The following is a 15,614-nucleotide window of genomic DNA, read 5'->3' as shown; positions in this document are numbered from 1 at the left end:
CCCTTGTGCTTGGGTTAAGAGCATATTTCCTTACCTGGTTACTGAGTCCAAAGTCTGTATCTCCAATGTAATTATATTTTTAAACTCAGGGATCAACTAGTGATAATAAACTTATTTGGCTTCTGACCTGCAATAATCAAGAAAACTTAAAGAAAATCCTAAGAGATGAACATTCAGTTAAGCTCCTGTATAATTCAAACAAAACCAACATATTGGAGCACAAATGGCTGAAAGGAACGTATGCACAATAATGGAGCCGTGGCATGTCTGCTCCATCTGATAAAGTGCATTTCATCTTCTCATAGAAATATAGGTAAGACAGAAGGGCAGGTTCTTCATCATCATCATCCTTTTTCCCTATATAACACATTTCATCCAAAGACTTCAAAGTACTTGGCCTCTCAGCATTTCTGTACACTATTGTTATCCTTATTCTATGGATGGGAAAGCTAACATGGAGAGAAATTAAATGACTTGCCCAAATTCACATAACACTATGTCTGAAGGGCCAGAAATGAGTCTGGCTCTCTAGATTGTCTTTGCTAACTAGTAAACCATGTTCTTTTACTGTCCTTGAACTTTTATCCTTTCAGTGTTTTTTTTTCAGGTTCATAAAAAGCTCTCATAAAACATATAAATGGTTGCAAGTATGCAGGCTCCTAAATCTTTGTGAATGTAGCATGTTATATTTCAGAATAGTTAAATTTTATAAATTAGTATTTTAAAACTTTGTCTGGAGGCTGCAATAGGACATTATAAGTGTGCACGCCTGAAACAAATATAAAATACAAATATCAGTTGATTAAAACTAAATGATCCATGAATGCAACAAAACTTTTAGTGCCCCCCAAAACATCTCTCTCACATGACACATTCAGACCCTACCCAGTCCTCTCTGCTGCCCTCAGTGAGGTACTGGGTTCCCTCAGTTCACCAAACCTGAATTCTAAGTAGGCCCTGATCCAGAAAGTAAATTTTACGGATACAGACTAACACGGCTGCTACTCCTGAAACCGTTCAGAACCTACATAACTTTAAGCACGTAAGTAGTAACAATGACCTCAGTGGGACGACTCACATGCTTAAATTTATGCAGGAACTGCAGTGATTTTCAGCATCAGGGCTTTAATTCATTTCTGTATCCAGAGAGCTTGGAAAAAGCAAATAACAATGTTTGTTTGCTTGCTTTTGGTACCAAGAATCCAGAAGCCATTAAATGGTCCACGTAATTACTGTGGAATTTCTTCTTTAGTGTGTACGCCATTCACCTTAATACCCACTGAGTTGATCATGGTTACAGTCAATGTCAAAGGAACTTATAATCATCACTAATAGATTATGATACTTAAGACTTAACAAGGATCCATTAAAATGGAACTAGCAACATCTGACAGGAAAAGGAATCTAATCTTAATATAAAACAAGGAAACCTGGAATATATAGTGGTGAAGAATGTCTCAGTTGGAGGCTACTACAGAACCATGCAGTTATGAAACCAATTATTGGTAGAAAGTGCTTTGAGATCACCTGATGAAAAGTGCTATATAAGAACTAGGTATTATTACTATTTATTATTTATTTATTAAATAGAGCAGCCATACAAGTCAAGATGGTGTCTCTATTATTCTTTTATCTAGCCAACTTTTGAATATCTCCACCATGTGAACTACCACAGCTTTCCCATTATCTACTGTAGTAATTCTTAATGTAAAATAAATTTCCTCCTGATGTCATGTCTGAATGCCAGGTTAAGCTACCACTGCCCTTGATCACAATTCATCCTCCTAAACAAGGAAATCACATTTCAGTGTTCCAGATACTGACTGGCAAGCAACAATGCCTACTCCTCAATAATACGTGTGACACAGAAATGAAACAAAAGCACAATCCGATTGCAGTTATTCTGAAGCCCCATAAATTTTCCCTGGAATAATGAGCTGTAACTCGGGTTCTCTCTGCTGTGTTTTCTTTGAAGATCAAAGTCTCTGTGGCTTCTGGAGGTGACTGTATTCGCACGTACAGACCGGAAATAAAGAAAGGAAGCTACAACACTGTCATTGTCAATGTGAAGACAGCAGTAGCCGACAACCTTCTTTTTTATCTTGGAAGTGCCAAATTTGTAAGTGTGGTTTCAGTTTTCCCTTGTCAGAGTTTCTCAATCAAATTGGATCACTGACATACAAAAAATAGGAGAATGTTTCTTCCCAGAGGCTTCAGAGAAACATCATAGAGCCTGGGAGTTTTACTGGTTAGTTAGTTACTGTTTCTCATAGAAGAAGCAAAAAATATTGCCTTTTATATTAATATAGGTTTTTAGAAATAACATAGGGGGCAAATATTTTGTTTCTAGCTAGGAATCAAATTTGAGACTCCTTTATGAACTGCATTACAGCTGTAAGAACTGCCGTATGACGGGGGTGACTTTTGGTTTGTTTCTCATGTATTTTCCCTTGGGAATGAAATAGCTAATCATCTTAAATCTGTCAAAGATCCTGCTTACTATGACTTCAAGTCAAGACTATAACTTCAGGAATGTGTAGAGACGAAAGATTCAGTTTTCTATGAACCCTCCAGCAAACAGGCTTCTAGAACCATCAATAATAATTAAATGAATGGAAAAAGTGTTCTTTTCCTAACATCCTGAGCTATGCATTATTTTCCTACTATAAATGAAGATTTAGGATGGCCGTGTGTATTAACCTATAAAACGCTCGCATTTTCCATTTTAGGATTGCCAGGCAAATGAATGTTTGTATAGTATTTCAGTTAACAACTTGAGAGACAGTCAATGATCCAGCATTGTGTGGACACACATCACTTAGCAAGATGGGAACCTGGGGCTAAGAGGTTGAGGACTGAACTTAGGTCTCTCATGGGAGTTATTGTATAAATTTTGTTATGTGAGCATGGGTCTCGAGGCCCATTAGGTTAATAATGATCTTCAGAAGCTTGAAGGGGTAGGGATTTACAAGGATTGTTCTAATCCCAGTATTTGATTCCTTATACCATAGATTGTTTTTTGTGTCTTAGACTGACTTCTTGGCCATAGAGATGCGTAAAGGCAAGGTGAACTTCTTGTGGGATGTGGGATCTGGCGTCGGACGGGTTGAGTATCCAGATCTGACCATTGATGATGCATTTTGGTACCGGATTGAAGCCTCTAGGCAAGTACTCAATTAATTTGCAAGCTTTAGTTCTTACCCCAAAAAATGATGAAACTGAGCAAGCAATCTGTCAGGTTCACTCTCTTCAGAGTCACATTCTTAAATACAGCATTTGTAACAGTAGTTTTAAAAAAGAAGTACCTTTGACGATGATAAATATAATCCAGTTTAATGGATTTTTGAACCTGTGTCCAATAGTACGTTTTCAGAGAGTTTGTAGCCAAAGAGGTTATAAATGTGTTACACAGCGTGTCTCTCTGACTGCTATTGAAATATATTACACATGTTTAATGTCCATAATCTGCTTTTACCCATGTACTTCTTTGCCCTTCCTCCTTCAGTCCACACAAAATCCAACAACTAAAAGCTCCCCTTTTTTTACTCCTCATGTTATAGCCTCTTGTTATCACTTTAAGACCCTTCACATCTTTGCCCCTCCTTCCTTAGCCACTCTTGTATTTTATGTGGAGCCCCCAGCCCTCTATTCTGTCAGTGATGCCAGTCTTACCCCCACTTCCACTTCTCTCAAATTCCTCTTTGTGCTCGGAACACCTTTCCTCAATGCATCAGTAAGACAAACTCTCTCCTCCAAACTTCTTCTTATGACACACTTCTAGCATGAGGCCTACAAGAATTTAGCCAAATAACTGTGGCTTAGTAGACAAGAATTTTGGGATAGATTATCTAAAAGATGCAGTTGTATGTGCTGTTCCACTCCCCAACTTTTTGTCTGTTTGCTTATCAGAGTGTAAGCACTTCATGTCAGGGTCTGTGTCATCATATGTGTGTGTACAAATAACTATTGATAATAACGTTTAAAACGTTACTCATTAGCACAGAATCGTTTTTAAAATGTTTAAAAGTTAAAGGCTATTTTTGCACTCAAACTGAAAACTATATTTTTCTCTCTGGCTTTCAATGAATTGTGTCTTTTCAAAACCTCTTGGTTTGATGCGGTATTGGGAATGGATGGCCTGTCACATCCCAGTACATTGATTCTTACTTAACATGCCAGCCTAATAGGCACAATGCCCCTTCATGCTGAAAACATTTGAAAATATGTGGTTTATGGGAAATCAACATTAAAAATATTTTGGTCTGTTTAAACAACACAGATTTTTTACATGCTTTGGAAAAAAAGCAAGTGTTGAGTGTTTTTTAATTTTAGAAGTTTAGATAAATTAATAGCTGAAAGTTATGTTGGCTTCTTGATCCAGATATTTGGAGGCACTATATTGGTATTTCCCTGAAGTGCATACCATCTGGTACAGCAATTAAGACCAAAAGAATAAGTTAATTTAAAAAAACTAGATGTGTTTGAATCTCTGTGCATACTATCTATTTACTGTAGGGGTAGGCACTATTAAAATCTTTATAATTTTTACTTTGGTAAGTAGATAACATTACTGCATTTAGCATAAGGAACACTATATTTCATGCATAAACAATATCATGTCCGCACTAATTATTTGCAAAGGGAGCTGTAATATTTTAATAGCAAACCATGCTGCATGTGTGTACTATGTATATGATGTGTCCTTTATTTGCTAGTGATGAACAAATCCCTATAATTTATGTAATATCAGATCAAATGAAATCAGATAAAGAACATGAATCCTAATTTGAATAAATCTTTTCCCATCATAATATGTTAATTTTACATAGTGTTAGACACACAAAAGATAAAATAGTCATCAAATGAGACAGGAAGAAAAATAGGAGTTTTAATTTCTATTATGTCCATAGCTTTCAGAAGAGGGAAATGATGTTCAATTTAAACAATTTAACGAAATCACAGAATAAGCCATTCAAAGCAGAGAGCTAAATAAAATTTCAGCAGAGTGTCCAAATGCTGGCTCAATTAAATCTTATAGCTGGGAAAACTCAAATTGGGATACTTATGCAAGATCTTCATCAGGTTAGTGCGGTTTGAGTTCATATTACACATACTGAAATAACTGCACATCACAGTAGTACAGGACTTTCATTTACAGAAAAACTATTTCAGCAGAAAATGGAGTCAGGACATGATATAGACATCCTACAAATGCACATTGCCTATTAAGCTGTTGTTCGTGATATATAGGGCATTAGATCTAAAGCAACTGGAACAAACTGCTAAATCAGCAAGGGAAGCAATTACAGTAGCACAAGTCTGAGGAGTGGAGCAGTGTTTAGAAGGATTAGATTATGGAGACACTAGTTGGATTTTTAGGATCAAGATGAAGAACTCAGGACTGGTTTTGTATTCTTAAAGCAGAATCAAGGGAGCACACGCTGAAGACCTTTAATTTGCATCATTATTGTATCACTAATAGCATTCTTGCATCCCTTGATAAAGGTCTCAGACCAATTGCACCAGTTTCACTTTCTCACCTTCTCTCTTTAAATTTTGGCCAGATTCAGCTGCATACTTTTGAATTTACTTGACACCACTAACAATTCTATCCAGTGGTGGGGATACTTGCTCCTCTAAAGGGCTCCCTGCAACCTCTGAAGCTTTGGGACTTTTTCTGGGGAGCAGAGAGGAAGAAGATAGTGCGCACACACACACACTGCCTTGGGTCTCTAGGAAGGGTCAAAAAGTGGGGGTAGGTGGGCGTCACTTACCTGAACAAAAGAGCAACTGGAAGAGACTGGCTCAGTTTAGGGGGCAGACCAGCACATGCACTGGGAGATGGGATTAAAGCAGCTCTGTAGTTGTGTGTGTATATGCACAGATGTATACACACACAAATGATAATGTTGCAATTTTAGAATTATACAGCACCTCTTATCCAGGGATCCCAACACATTTTAAAAAGGAGCAGAAACTGACACACAAAGATGACTGAATTGTTCAAGTTCACTCAGCAGAGTGGGGAATAAAATCCAGATGTGGGAGGGGATATTCTTTCTCTCATTTTGAGGCAGCATGGTCTAATGGTTAGAGCAGGGGACTGAGGCAAATTCTAGCTTGGACAATTTGCTTAACCTCTGAGTCACAGTTTCCCGGTCTGTCGGATGGGTACAGTAATGATTGCATATATTTTGTAGAGTATATTTTTAATTACAGTCTAGCGGTACTTTTCTATGTTTATATGTTTAAAATATGTCTATATATAAATATGAATACAATATGTACATACACATATACAGTATGTATATATATGTGTGTGTGTGTGTTTCACCCTGAAAACTTAATATTGTTGCAAGTAATTAAAGTACAACTTATGTTATTCCATTGGTATTCCCTAGTGCAGGGACTGTTATGTATATTGTGAGTATGTTATTTTCTTGTAAAGGTAAAAACTAATTGGGATAAAAATCCTGATCAATGAAAACACTGAGAAGAAGGCAAAATTTACATAAAGTTTTACTGTATGAGAATCATGTTAAACAAGTTATCAATACACAAAGCATTTTCTTTTCAATTTCAATTCTGTGACACAATCAAATACAATAAAGACTTGATCCAAAGCCCAACAGAGTCAATGAAAAGACTCCAATTGACCTCACTGGGTTTTGAATCAGTCCTAGTCTAATTCTTGGTTTATTCAAAGATACCACCTCATTATTATTACTTAGCAATCTTGCTGAGAAGGTTGAAACCATCTATTTTCCATTAAGGGGAACCTTAACTTTCTGTTTGGAATATTCTTCCTTTGGGGAAGAACAGCTGTAGAAAGAGATGTTTATTTTAGGCACATACACTTTACTGCCAGCCCACTTTGCTCTTTGTAACTCCCCTCTCAAGTGGATTAAAGAGCAAGTATGTATATGTGGTGCTACAAAAGTTATTCAGATGGTGATGGCTAGTGGAAGGTGAAGCCCACTTGCTCCATGCATCTCTTAAGTAGTAAGCATTTATGAATAGTGCAGTGTGCATTTTTCAGATTGTCAGTTACCAAGGTGCTGGTACATGTTCTCCAGTCTGCCAAGTATCTCATAGGAACCCAGCTGTCACTTACAAATTATCATTCAAATCCTATTAATGTCTCTTATCCTCGACAACTGTTCTTCCTTTCAAGCTCACTAGCCCTTCTCAAATGAGAGAGAGAGTTATTTAAGGAGGAGGATCTGTTGTTAGCACTGTATTCTAGTTGAAGATCAAAGATCCCCTCTGCTGTTTAGGACATGTGAGAGCTCTTAAAAATGTGTACTATATTCTGCCCAGTGATTTCAGATTTATTGAATTTGGTCTTTTACTCTGGTTTTACTGAATATTGATTTTAGTACACTACAGTTTGAAGGCACCAAACATTATCTTTCAGTAACCTCCAAATATGAGTGGCTTAAAGGTGCCACAAGTACTCCTGTTCTTCTTTATACTCACCCTGTTCTTTCACTAATTCCTGTACTGACTATTTCTACCCTTTTAGGTATATAAGCCAAAAGTCTATACATTTTTGAGATAATAAAATTCAGAGTTTCAATGGAATTGAGATTTATATATTTACAGGAGTCTTGCTCTCTCTCCTCACCCCCTCCAACACCTTGATTCAGTAGAGTGCCTAAACTCGTGTAATTTTAAACACAAGAGTAGTCCCACTGACTTTAATGGGACTACTCGCGTACTTAAAGTTATGTTCAGGCTTCATTGCTTTACTTTGGATGTGGTCCTGAAGTAAAATATTGGATAGTGCTAATCACAAGTTCCTTCTAAGTGGTAACTCTTAGGCTTACTGCTTACTTCAGCACTCACAGACATATTTTCTTTTAATGAGAAAAAAAATGATTTTATATGTTTAAATCCAGACAATTTTATGATACTTTGTAAAACGAAAGTAAAGTTTTGATTTGCTAGCTGAGACATGATAAAGGGGTGGGGCTCGTGGCTATTTTTCAAGCTAGAAATGCTACCTGAGTAGGGTTTAGGTGAAATGTTATCTTATTACCTCTGTCTATCCAGAAACTCTCTTGTATCAGAAATGCAAATATCAGTTCTAGTTTCTGAGAAAAGGTCATTTAGCTTTGCTTGCAAACAGTTAGGGAATTATTTTTTAGAATAAAATGGGGTAGCCCACAAAGATACAGAAGATGAATAGCTAAACATTATTCAATTAGCTAGGTAGTAATTCTTGACAGATATAGGAAGTAAGTGAAGTGGGTGAAATTATGTGTGGACTGTTATAGAAGAAAAAGACAAGTTGTAGTAAACTCAGTATGTTTCTCTATTAATCACAGATAACGTAAGTTAAATATGTTCCATATAACAACATGAATTCATAATTCAGTCTGTATTAGGATTGCATGATCATATGCCCATATTAAGAATGCCCACATTATCACGACATTGATCATATGTGAAATCCAAGATCTAATTGTAAAACTAGGGGATTTACCTTTCCAACGATTTTGGCATGGAAAAAAACTCTTAATAATGTAGGAGGAGTTCACATGTGACAGTTCAAGGTCAAAGGTAAAATCCAAAAGGTCATACTTTAGGTACAATATTGAGACATTGTTGCAAATTAATAGGAAACTAACCTTTCCTTTGAAATAACCTTACCATGAGGCTAATAGTCTGTGGGGGAGTTCATATCTTATTGTGCAAAAGTTCATAAAGTGGTTTCCATTAAGCTGTAAGTATTGGCCAACAGTTACCACGCCAATATCTGAGATACTGCATTTATTTCCTACCCTGAATACAGAAACAGGAAACACTGAAGAAACTGTTCACAAAGTGGCAAATCATATTATAAAATATAAAAAGGCAATTTTAAACACAACAAGGCAGCCATTTTAAACATAATGGGCTTGTGTCTGAGTATAATAATCAACCAGGGAGCTCCTTTGTGGAGGATGCAGGTCTCCTGCATTACAATGAAGTAAATTAAAGGACTTTGTTATATGATCATCCACTTCAGAGAAATAAAATTAATCAAATACTCCATATGAAGTTCAGAAATGAATTTGAATCATAGGCTACTTCATTTGTTGTCAAGATACAATTACACCATACTATTTTGGTCATAGAGAATCTTCACTTTTGATAATTACTATTTTAGTGGGTGAATTCACCATGAAATGCATGCATATAGTGAATTATATGCAGTGAGAATACTGAGGTGAGAATAAACATCTGTTATGTGATCAGATTTGGCGCTTGCACAGGTATATGAGAACTAAGAAACCTCTATTGATTTATATTAAAAACTGAATAGTAAGTACCAGATTACAAACAGACCAGTAGTGTGTGTCACTTGTCAAAGATGTCTGGAAAATATGAGGCTTTATTTGTTGTGGTTTAACAGCAGATGTATTTACTTATTTATTTGCTTTGGTCCAATTCCAAGGACTGGAAGAAATGGCACAATTTCAGTACAAGCTCTGGATGGTCCCAAAGCAACCATCATGCCAAGTACCTTCAGCGCAGTCTCTCCACCTGGTTATACTATTCTGGATGTAGATGCAAATGCCGTGTTGTTCGTTGGTGGTCTAACTGATAAAATTAAGGTAATGTACTTCCTCACTGTTGGTGCATTAATCCTTTGGTTTGGTTATTTACATGGGCAGTGCCTGCTATTATAATTAGTGAATGTATATTTATTGTAGTGAAAGCATGAGACTCGCTGGCCAGCATGGGTTCCCTAGTGACTGGCTATGGCATGCCAGACTTTTCTCCTTTTGTGTCCCCTGCCAAAAGCCATTTTGTCCCAGTGATAGTTTGCTGCTTCTTGTGACTTGGCCCTCCATCCGGGTCACATAGAATCCCACCCCATCCAGGGTAGACCATTAGTCGCACAAATAATAGTTGGTCAACTTCACATTGGACCTTCAGTCAGACTCCAGACTCACTAGTCCTTACCCCTGGTGTCAGGGGCTTTCAATAGTCCTTACCCATTCTTAGGGAATTTCAACTGCACCTTTCTCTGTGGGCTGGTAGCGGAATCTAGGCAATCCTTTTCTACTGGGTTCTGGTCAAGGGACCCTTGAATAGGCAGTCAGTGCCTGACTGCACAGACCTCCCTAGACCACGTCCTACATTTCCCTGTCTTGCTCCTTTCCCTTAGCCTTTTCCTGGGCTCTCCTGTATCAGCTTTGTTCTTGGTAAGCCTCCTCTCTACAGAGCTTTTTAGAACTTTCTGTTACCCAGCTGGTTCTGCTGCAGAAGTGTTTTCTCCACTCCCTCACAGGGCAATCCCTGAATCTGTAGGAGTCTTTCCACTCCCTGCCCACACTTCCACCAGTGTACAGAATCCAGAGTGGACTCATGTCCTGCTGCTTTCTTTTTCAACTTCCTTGGGTTCCCTGCTGCAGACCTATCTACCTTCTATCTGCCAGCAGCCCAGCTCAGCTCTCTGACTCTAGCCAGGCTCCTCTACTGAGTGAGAGCCAGAAATCTGCTCTCCTTCCAGGTCAGTCCTTAACTGAGCCATGTTCAGCCCTTTTAATTCCTTCCTCCTGGCTTGATACCTACTGCAGGTGTAGTGGGGCGAGGATGATTGCCCCTACAGGCTCTCAACCCTTTCAGGCCCTGTGTGGGGTTGGTACACCCCATCACCTAAACACTGCAACCAAGTTAGGCACTGTTGTGCTAGGTGCTGTACAAACACACACACAAGCTAAGCTCCTAAAACAATACTAGCCCCATAACAGGGTGTATTCATTCTATGAAATTATGTCCTTTCCACCGAGTCTCTCCTTTTCCTTTCTGTATGCCAGGGGTCAGCAACCTATGGCACGCGTGCCGATTTTTAATGGCACGCTGCTGCCTGCTGGGGTCCCGCTCAGCCTGCTGCTGAACCCCATAAGCGGGCTGAGCTGGACCCTGGCAGGCAGCAGCGTGCCATTAAAAATCCTGCCCAACCCAGCCCGCTCTTCTCCGCCCCCCGCCTACCTCTCTCCTTGGCGGGGGCAGGCAGCAGAAGCAAGCTTGGTCCTGCCGGCTGCTGCTGTACTGCAGGCTCCGCCGGCAGCCAAGCTTCCCCCTCCCCCGCCTCTTCCCCCAGTGTGCTGCGTCGAGCCCCGCCTGCTCTCCCTCCCTGCAGCCGATGGCCCTTGCGAGGGAGGGGGGAAGACCAGCCCCAGCGGCCTCACTGCTCAGATTGGTAAGGAAGAGAAGAAGAGGCAGGGGGACGGGGGTAGGAGTGGGGCATATCCCTCCAGCCCCCTGCCATGAGCCGCTCAGGGGGCAGAGGACTGGGAGCACCCCCCTGATCCCAGCCCAACCCCCCCCCAGGCCTCTGCCCTGACCCCTGCATCCCCCCCACGACCCCATCCCTGATTCCTGCACCCTCCACACATACCCAGCCCCCTCACACTCCATGCCCTGACTCCTGCACCCCCTCACATACCCCCAGCCCTCTGCCCTGATCCCTGCACCCCCCTTGCACCCGAGCTCCCTGCATCCCCCCATGACCCCATCCCTGACTCCTGCACCCTCCACACATACCCAGCCCCCCCACACCCTATGCTCTGACTCCTGCACCCCCTCACGTGCCCCCAGCCCTCTGCCCTGACTCCTGCACCCTCCACACATACCCAGCCCCCCCATACCCCAGCCATGACTCCTGCACTGCCCACACCCCCTGCCCTGACTCCTGCACTCCCCACACATACCCAGCCCCCCACATCCCATGCCCTGACTCCTGCACTCCCCACACATACCCACCCTGAGCACCAGGTTGGCAGCAGGCTGAGCGGGGCCAGCGGCTGGGACCCCAGCTGGCAAAGGGCCGGCAGCCAGAACCCCAGACCGGCAGCAGGCTGAGCTGCTCAGCCCGCCGCCGGTCTGGGATCCCAGCCCCCGGCCCCGCTCAGCCTGCTGCCAACCTGGGGTTCTGGCTGCCGGCCCCTTGCCAGCCAGGGTTCTGGCTGCAGGCCCCACTCAGCCCACTGCTGGCCTAGGTGAACAAAACCCCAGGCTGGCAGTGGGCTGAGCAGGCCGACGGCTTAATATCAGCATTTTAATTTAATTTTAAATGAAGCTTCTTAAACATTTTGAAAACCTTGTTTACTTTACATACAACAGTAGTTTAGTTATATTATATATAGACTTATAGAGAGAGACCTTCTAAAAAACGTTTAAATGTATTACCGGCACACGAAACCTTAAATTAAAGTGAATAAATGAAGACTCGGCACACCACTTCTGAAAGGTTGCCAACCCTGCTGTATGCTAATCTGCTTTTTGCTTTATGTTTCTCTCATTTGGACACTGGTATGTTCCACCTAATCTTTTCTAGAACCCCTCTTCTTCCAGCTGCTGACATTTTCTCAATGTGTCTGAGATATCTTCCATTCTCCTTCCTGTTGGCTCCTCTTCCTAGTCTTATCCTGTGGGTGCTCCTCTGTATCCTTAATGCCTCCAGCTCCAAGGGTTTCAGGATAGGGATCAGGAAGAGAGATATTAATATCATGAGAGCTGTAAGAAGTTATTTTTTTGCCTACAACAGAAGGTGGTGCACAATATTTGCAGCACCTGGGCTGCATTGGTAAGTTACCAGGAATCCAAGGGCTGCACTTAACTTAGATATAAATGCAAGTGAGATTTATTCTGACTAGAGATGGTTGAAATTTTTCTACAATAAAAATGTCCCAACAAAATAAGTATTAAAAGAAGTATTAATTAAATTAAGAAGTGTACATTTTTAGTGAAATAATGTTTCGCAGGAAAAAGTCATTCAATGAAATTTTCCAATTTCCAGGAAAACTTGAAAATAATGTTTAGTTTCAAATATATTTTTACATTATGAAATGGCGAAGTAAAAATTTTCAGAACTTTGTTTCACTAACATTCTTAATATTTCAACTTTTTGGGATGAAAGCAAATGTTGAAATATCAGAATTGCTTGTGGGATGGAAGTTCAGTTTTTTGGAGTCCTAATTCTAAAATATGCAGCTAATTGCTATTATTTTTTATGTATAGAGTGCTGTAAGTGCATGTTGTAAGCTTGCATAAATCGCATCTGTCTAACATAACTCTGAATATCAGGCATTTGACAAGCATTTGTAGAAATTCAGAAAAATTCTTTTAAGAGATTTGGATTGGAGAATTGTAAGTCAATCCTTATTGGCTGAACTTTGATTTAAACTCTTTCTGCTTTACCTGAAAATGGCTCTGCAAACAACCTGTGAACTTTATTCTTCTTTGAAAGTTTTCTGAGCTGTTGATCAAATAAATCTTGAAGCTTCTTCTTGAATCATTAAGTGGAAAAATAACTGTCACCGTAAGTTCTTTATCATTTGTTTTCATATCAGAAAATAGGAAAGACAATTCCACTGAAGATGTCTGAAAAGAAGTATAGTGACAGACAACAGCCTTTGCTACACTCTCTCCCCAGGCTTCCCTAGCAGCTGCAAATGGCGGCTCTAGCTTGCTTTCCATCTCCTTGCTTTCCCAGCATCTGAAAAGAAAGATTTAAGCTTCCCCTGTGAGCCACAAACAAGAATCCCTGCAGCAAACACCCAACAATAATATTCTGCCAACTACTAAGAGTCCAGAGGGGGCTTCAAACTTGCAGAGAATATTGAACCTTCCACAATTACCAGCTGCTGAACCCCTGCCAAATCTATCTGGCTATTTAGCACAGCAACTCACTACCTCTCTTCCCTATACTCTGCTCCTTCAGGGAGAGAGAGTGAGTGTCCAGAGACTACAGGTGGTACATCACACACCTAATATGGCTTTTTCTCTAGTATCTAATTTCTATGGTGTTTGGCCATGATGGATAAACATCATAGCTGGATATTTCTGCTATAATGCTCAGCAATAACATATTTAATAATGTTGTGATGCCAATGCTCGTCATTAGGCTTCAGAGTATATACTCCATTGAGATGCATGGAGACAGTACTCAATTTTCAGAGACATAGGCATAATGTCAAAACCCCAATTAGTCACAACTAAATTAAAGTTTGTAGAACTGCTTCTGCCTCTACCAGTAGTGAATTTGACCCATTGTGTCAGTCTGGCTACAAACACAATTAGACAGCAGCACATCTGGGTCAGGTCACAAGGGCTAGGACCCTGGTTCAGATAAGCATTTAATCATGTTCATGCTTAAGTCTTTCCCTATGCATGAACTTAAGTCCTAGGGACTTAGATGGGGATTTCAGCATGCTTAAAAGAGTGGTGCTTTCCTGAATTGGACCTAGAAGTTTAATTTAAAACAAATCCAATGTTTACATTCTGCCAGAACTGAAAAGCCATCAACAGACTTCAAGAAACCCCTCAGCCAGCGTATTTGGCCTGTCGGCCAAGAGTGGTACACCACAGCACTAAAAGCTGCGTCTCAAAACTAAAAACTAAAGTTCAGGATATGGTTTTAGTTCATTTCAGATTTTGTTTTTGAGTTATCAAAGCACAAGTGAGTCAAGCACTCACACTAGTTTGTTTTTATTTGTACAGCTCTACCATTTTAAAATGTCTGCCCATATATTTCTGAGCATAAATCTGGAGGGGAAAATATACTCCCAGATTAAGCCTTTGACTTATGTTCCAGCTTGAAACAAAAGTTGATGCCTAGGTTTTAAAGTCTGGAGAATCAGAAGGCCGTTGTGGAAAAGCTGCCACAGTCTTCACTGCAGCTGTGCTATCCGATACAGCTTGTAGAAGCAAAAATCCCTAGTACTGGCCAAAGGCTGCCAATGCAAGAAGAGTTCATTTAATTAAATAATGTTTGTACTTGGTATTAAATTCTGCAGCAATGCTGTAAAACGTCAGCTGTGTTTCTTTATAGAAAAGTTTCAGAGTTACAGCCGTGTTAGTCTGTATCCGCAAAAAGAAGAACAGGAGTACTTGTGGCACCTTAGAGACTAACAAATTTATTAGAGCATAAGCTTTCGTGGACTACAGCCCACTTCTTCGGATGCATATAGAATGGAACATATATTGAGGAGATATATATACACACATACAGAGAGCATAAACAGGTGGGAGTTGTCTTACCAACTCTGAGAGGCCAATTAATTAAGAGAAAAAAAAAAAAAAAAAAAAAAAAATTTAGGAACATCCAATTTAAAAAAAAAAAGAAAAAAAAAGGAAAAAAAAAAAATCGGACTGTGATTATGTCCTATCTTGATAGGCACTGCTATAAAGAGAAGACCACTAGGTCTCCAGTCTGCCCAAAACTAGAGAAAAAGAACTCGGGGGTGCTCCACAGAAGGGTGATCTTGGCCACAGGCTAGCTGTCAATCTTTGTTCTGAATCCAACCAGCAGGGAGAGGGGTGAACGCCTCACAATACAGACTGTCTGAAAATGGGAATGCTTTGAAGTTGAACCTCCTTTAGGAACCTATTTAGATGTTTCAGACAGGACTCTGCTTTGTTTGTCCCTGATTTTCTCAGGCTAGAAAAAGGATAGGGAACAGGTTGTAATACTCTGATCTGAAGTAGGTGATGGATGATTTCATTCATATCATGACCTTTCCAGGATTGATGAGGTTGGGAATGGGACAAAGCTGTTCCTGTAATTCTAGCACAGCTGCACTGGGTACTCCCTATGGACAATATATAGTGACCTC

General features: G+C 40.2%; 1 protein-coding gene across 1 annotated transcript in view; it reads left to right on the top strand.

Annotated features, from left to right (window-relative positions):
- The window catches only part of LAMA2 (laminin subunit alpha 2), a 450,699-nt gene that overhangs the window by 384,235 nt on the left and 50,850 nt on the right, over positions 1-15,614 (top strand). The window contains exons 45-47 of the mRNA XM_034766884.1: positions 1,976-2,119; positions 3,031-3,164; positions 9,443-9,602. Of these exons, the coding sequence (XP_034622775.1) occupies positions 1,976-2,119; positions 3,031-3,164; positions 9,443-9,602 (438 nt within the window). The remainder of the gene's footprint in view (positions 1-1,975; positions 2,120-3,030; positions 3,165-9,442; positions 9,603-15,614) is intronic.

Source organism: Trachemys scripta, chromosome 3, assembly GCF_013100865.1.
Source record: "Trachemys scripta elegans isolate TJP31775 chromosome 3, CAS_Tse_1.0, whole genome shotgun sequence".
Lineage (NCBI taxonomy): Eukaryota > Metazoa > Chordata > Testudines > Emydidae > Trachemys > Trachemys scripta.
Note: the sequence above shows the minus strand (reverse complement) of the source record. Positions and strands in the feature narration are given on the sequence as shown.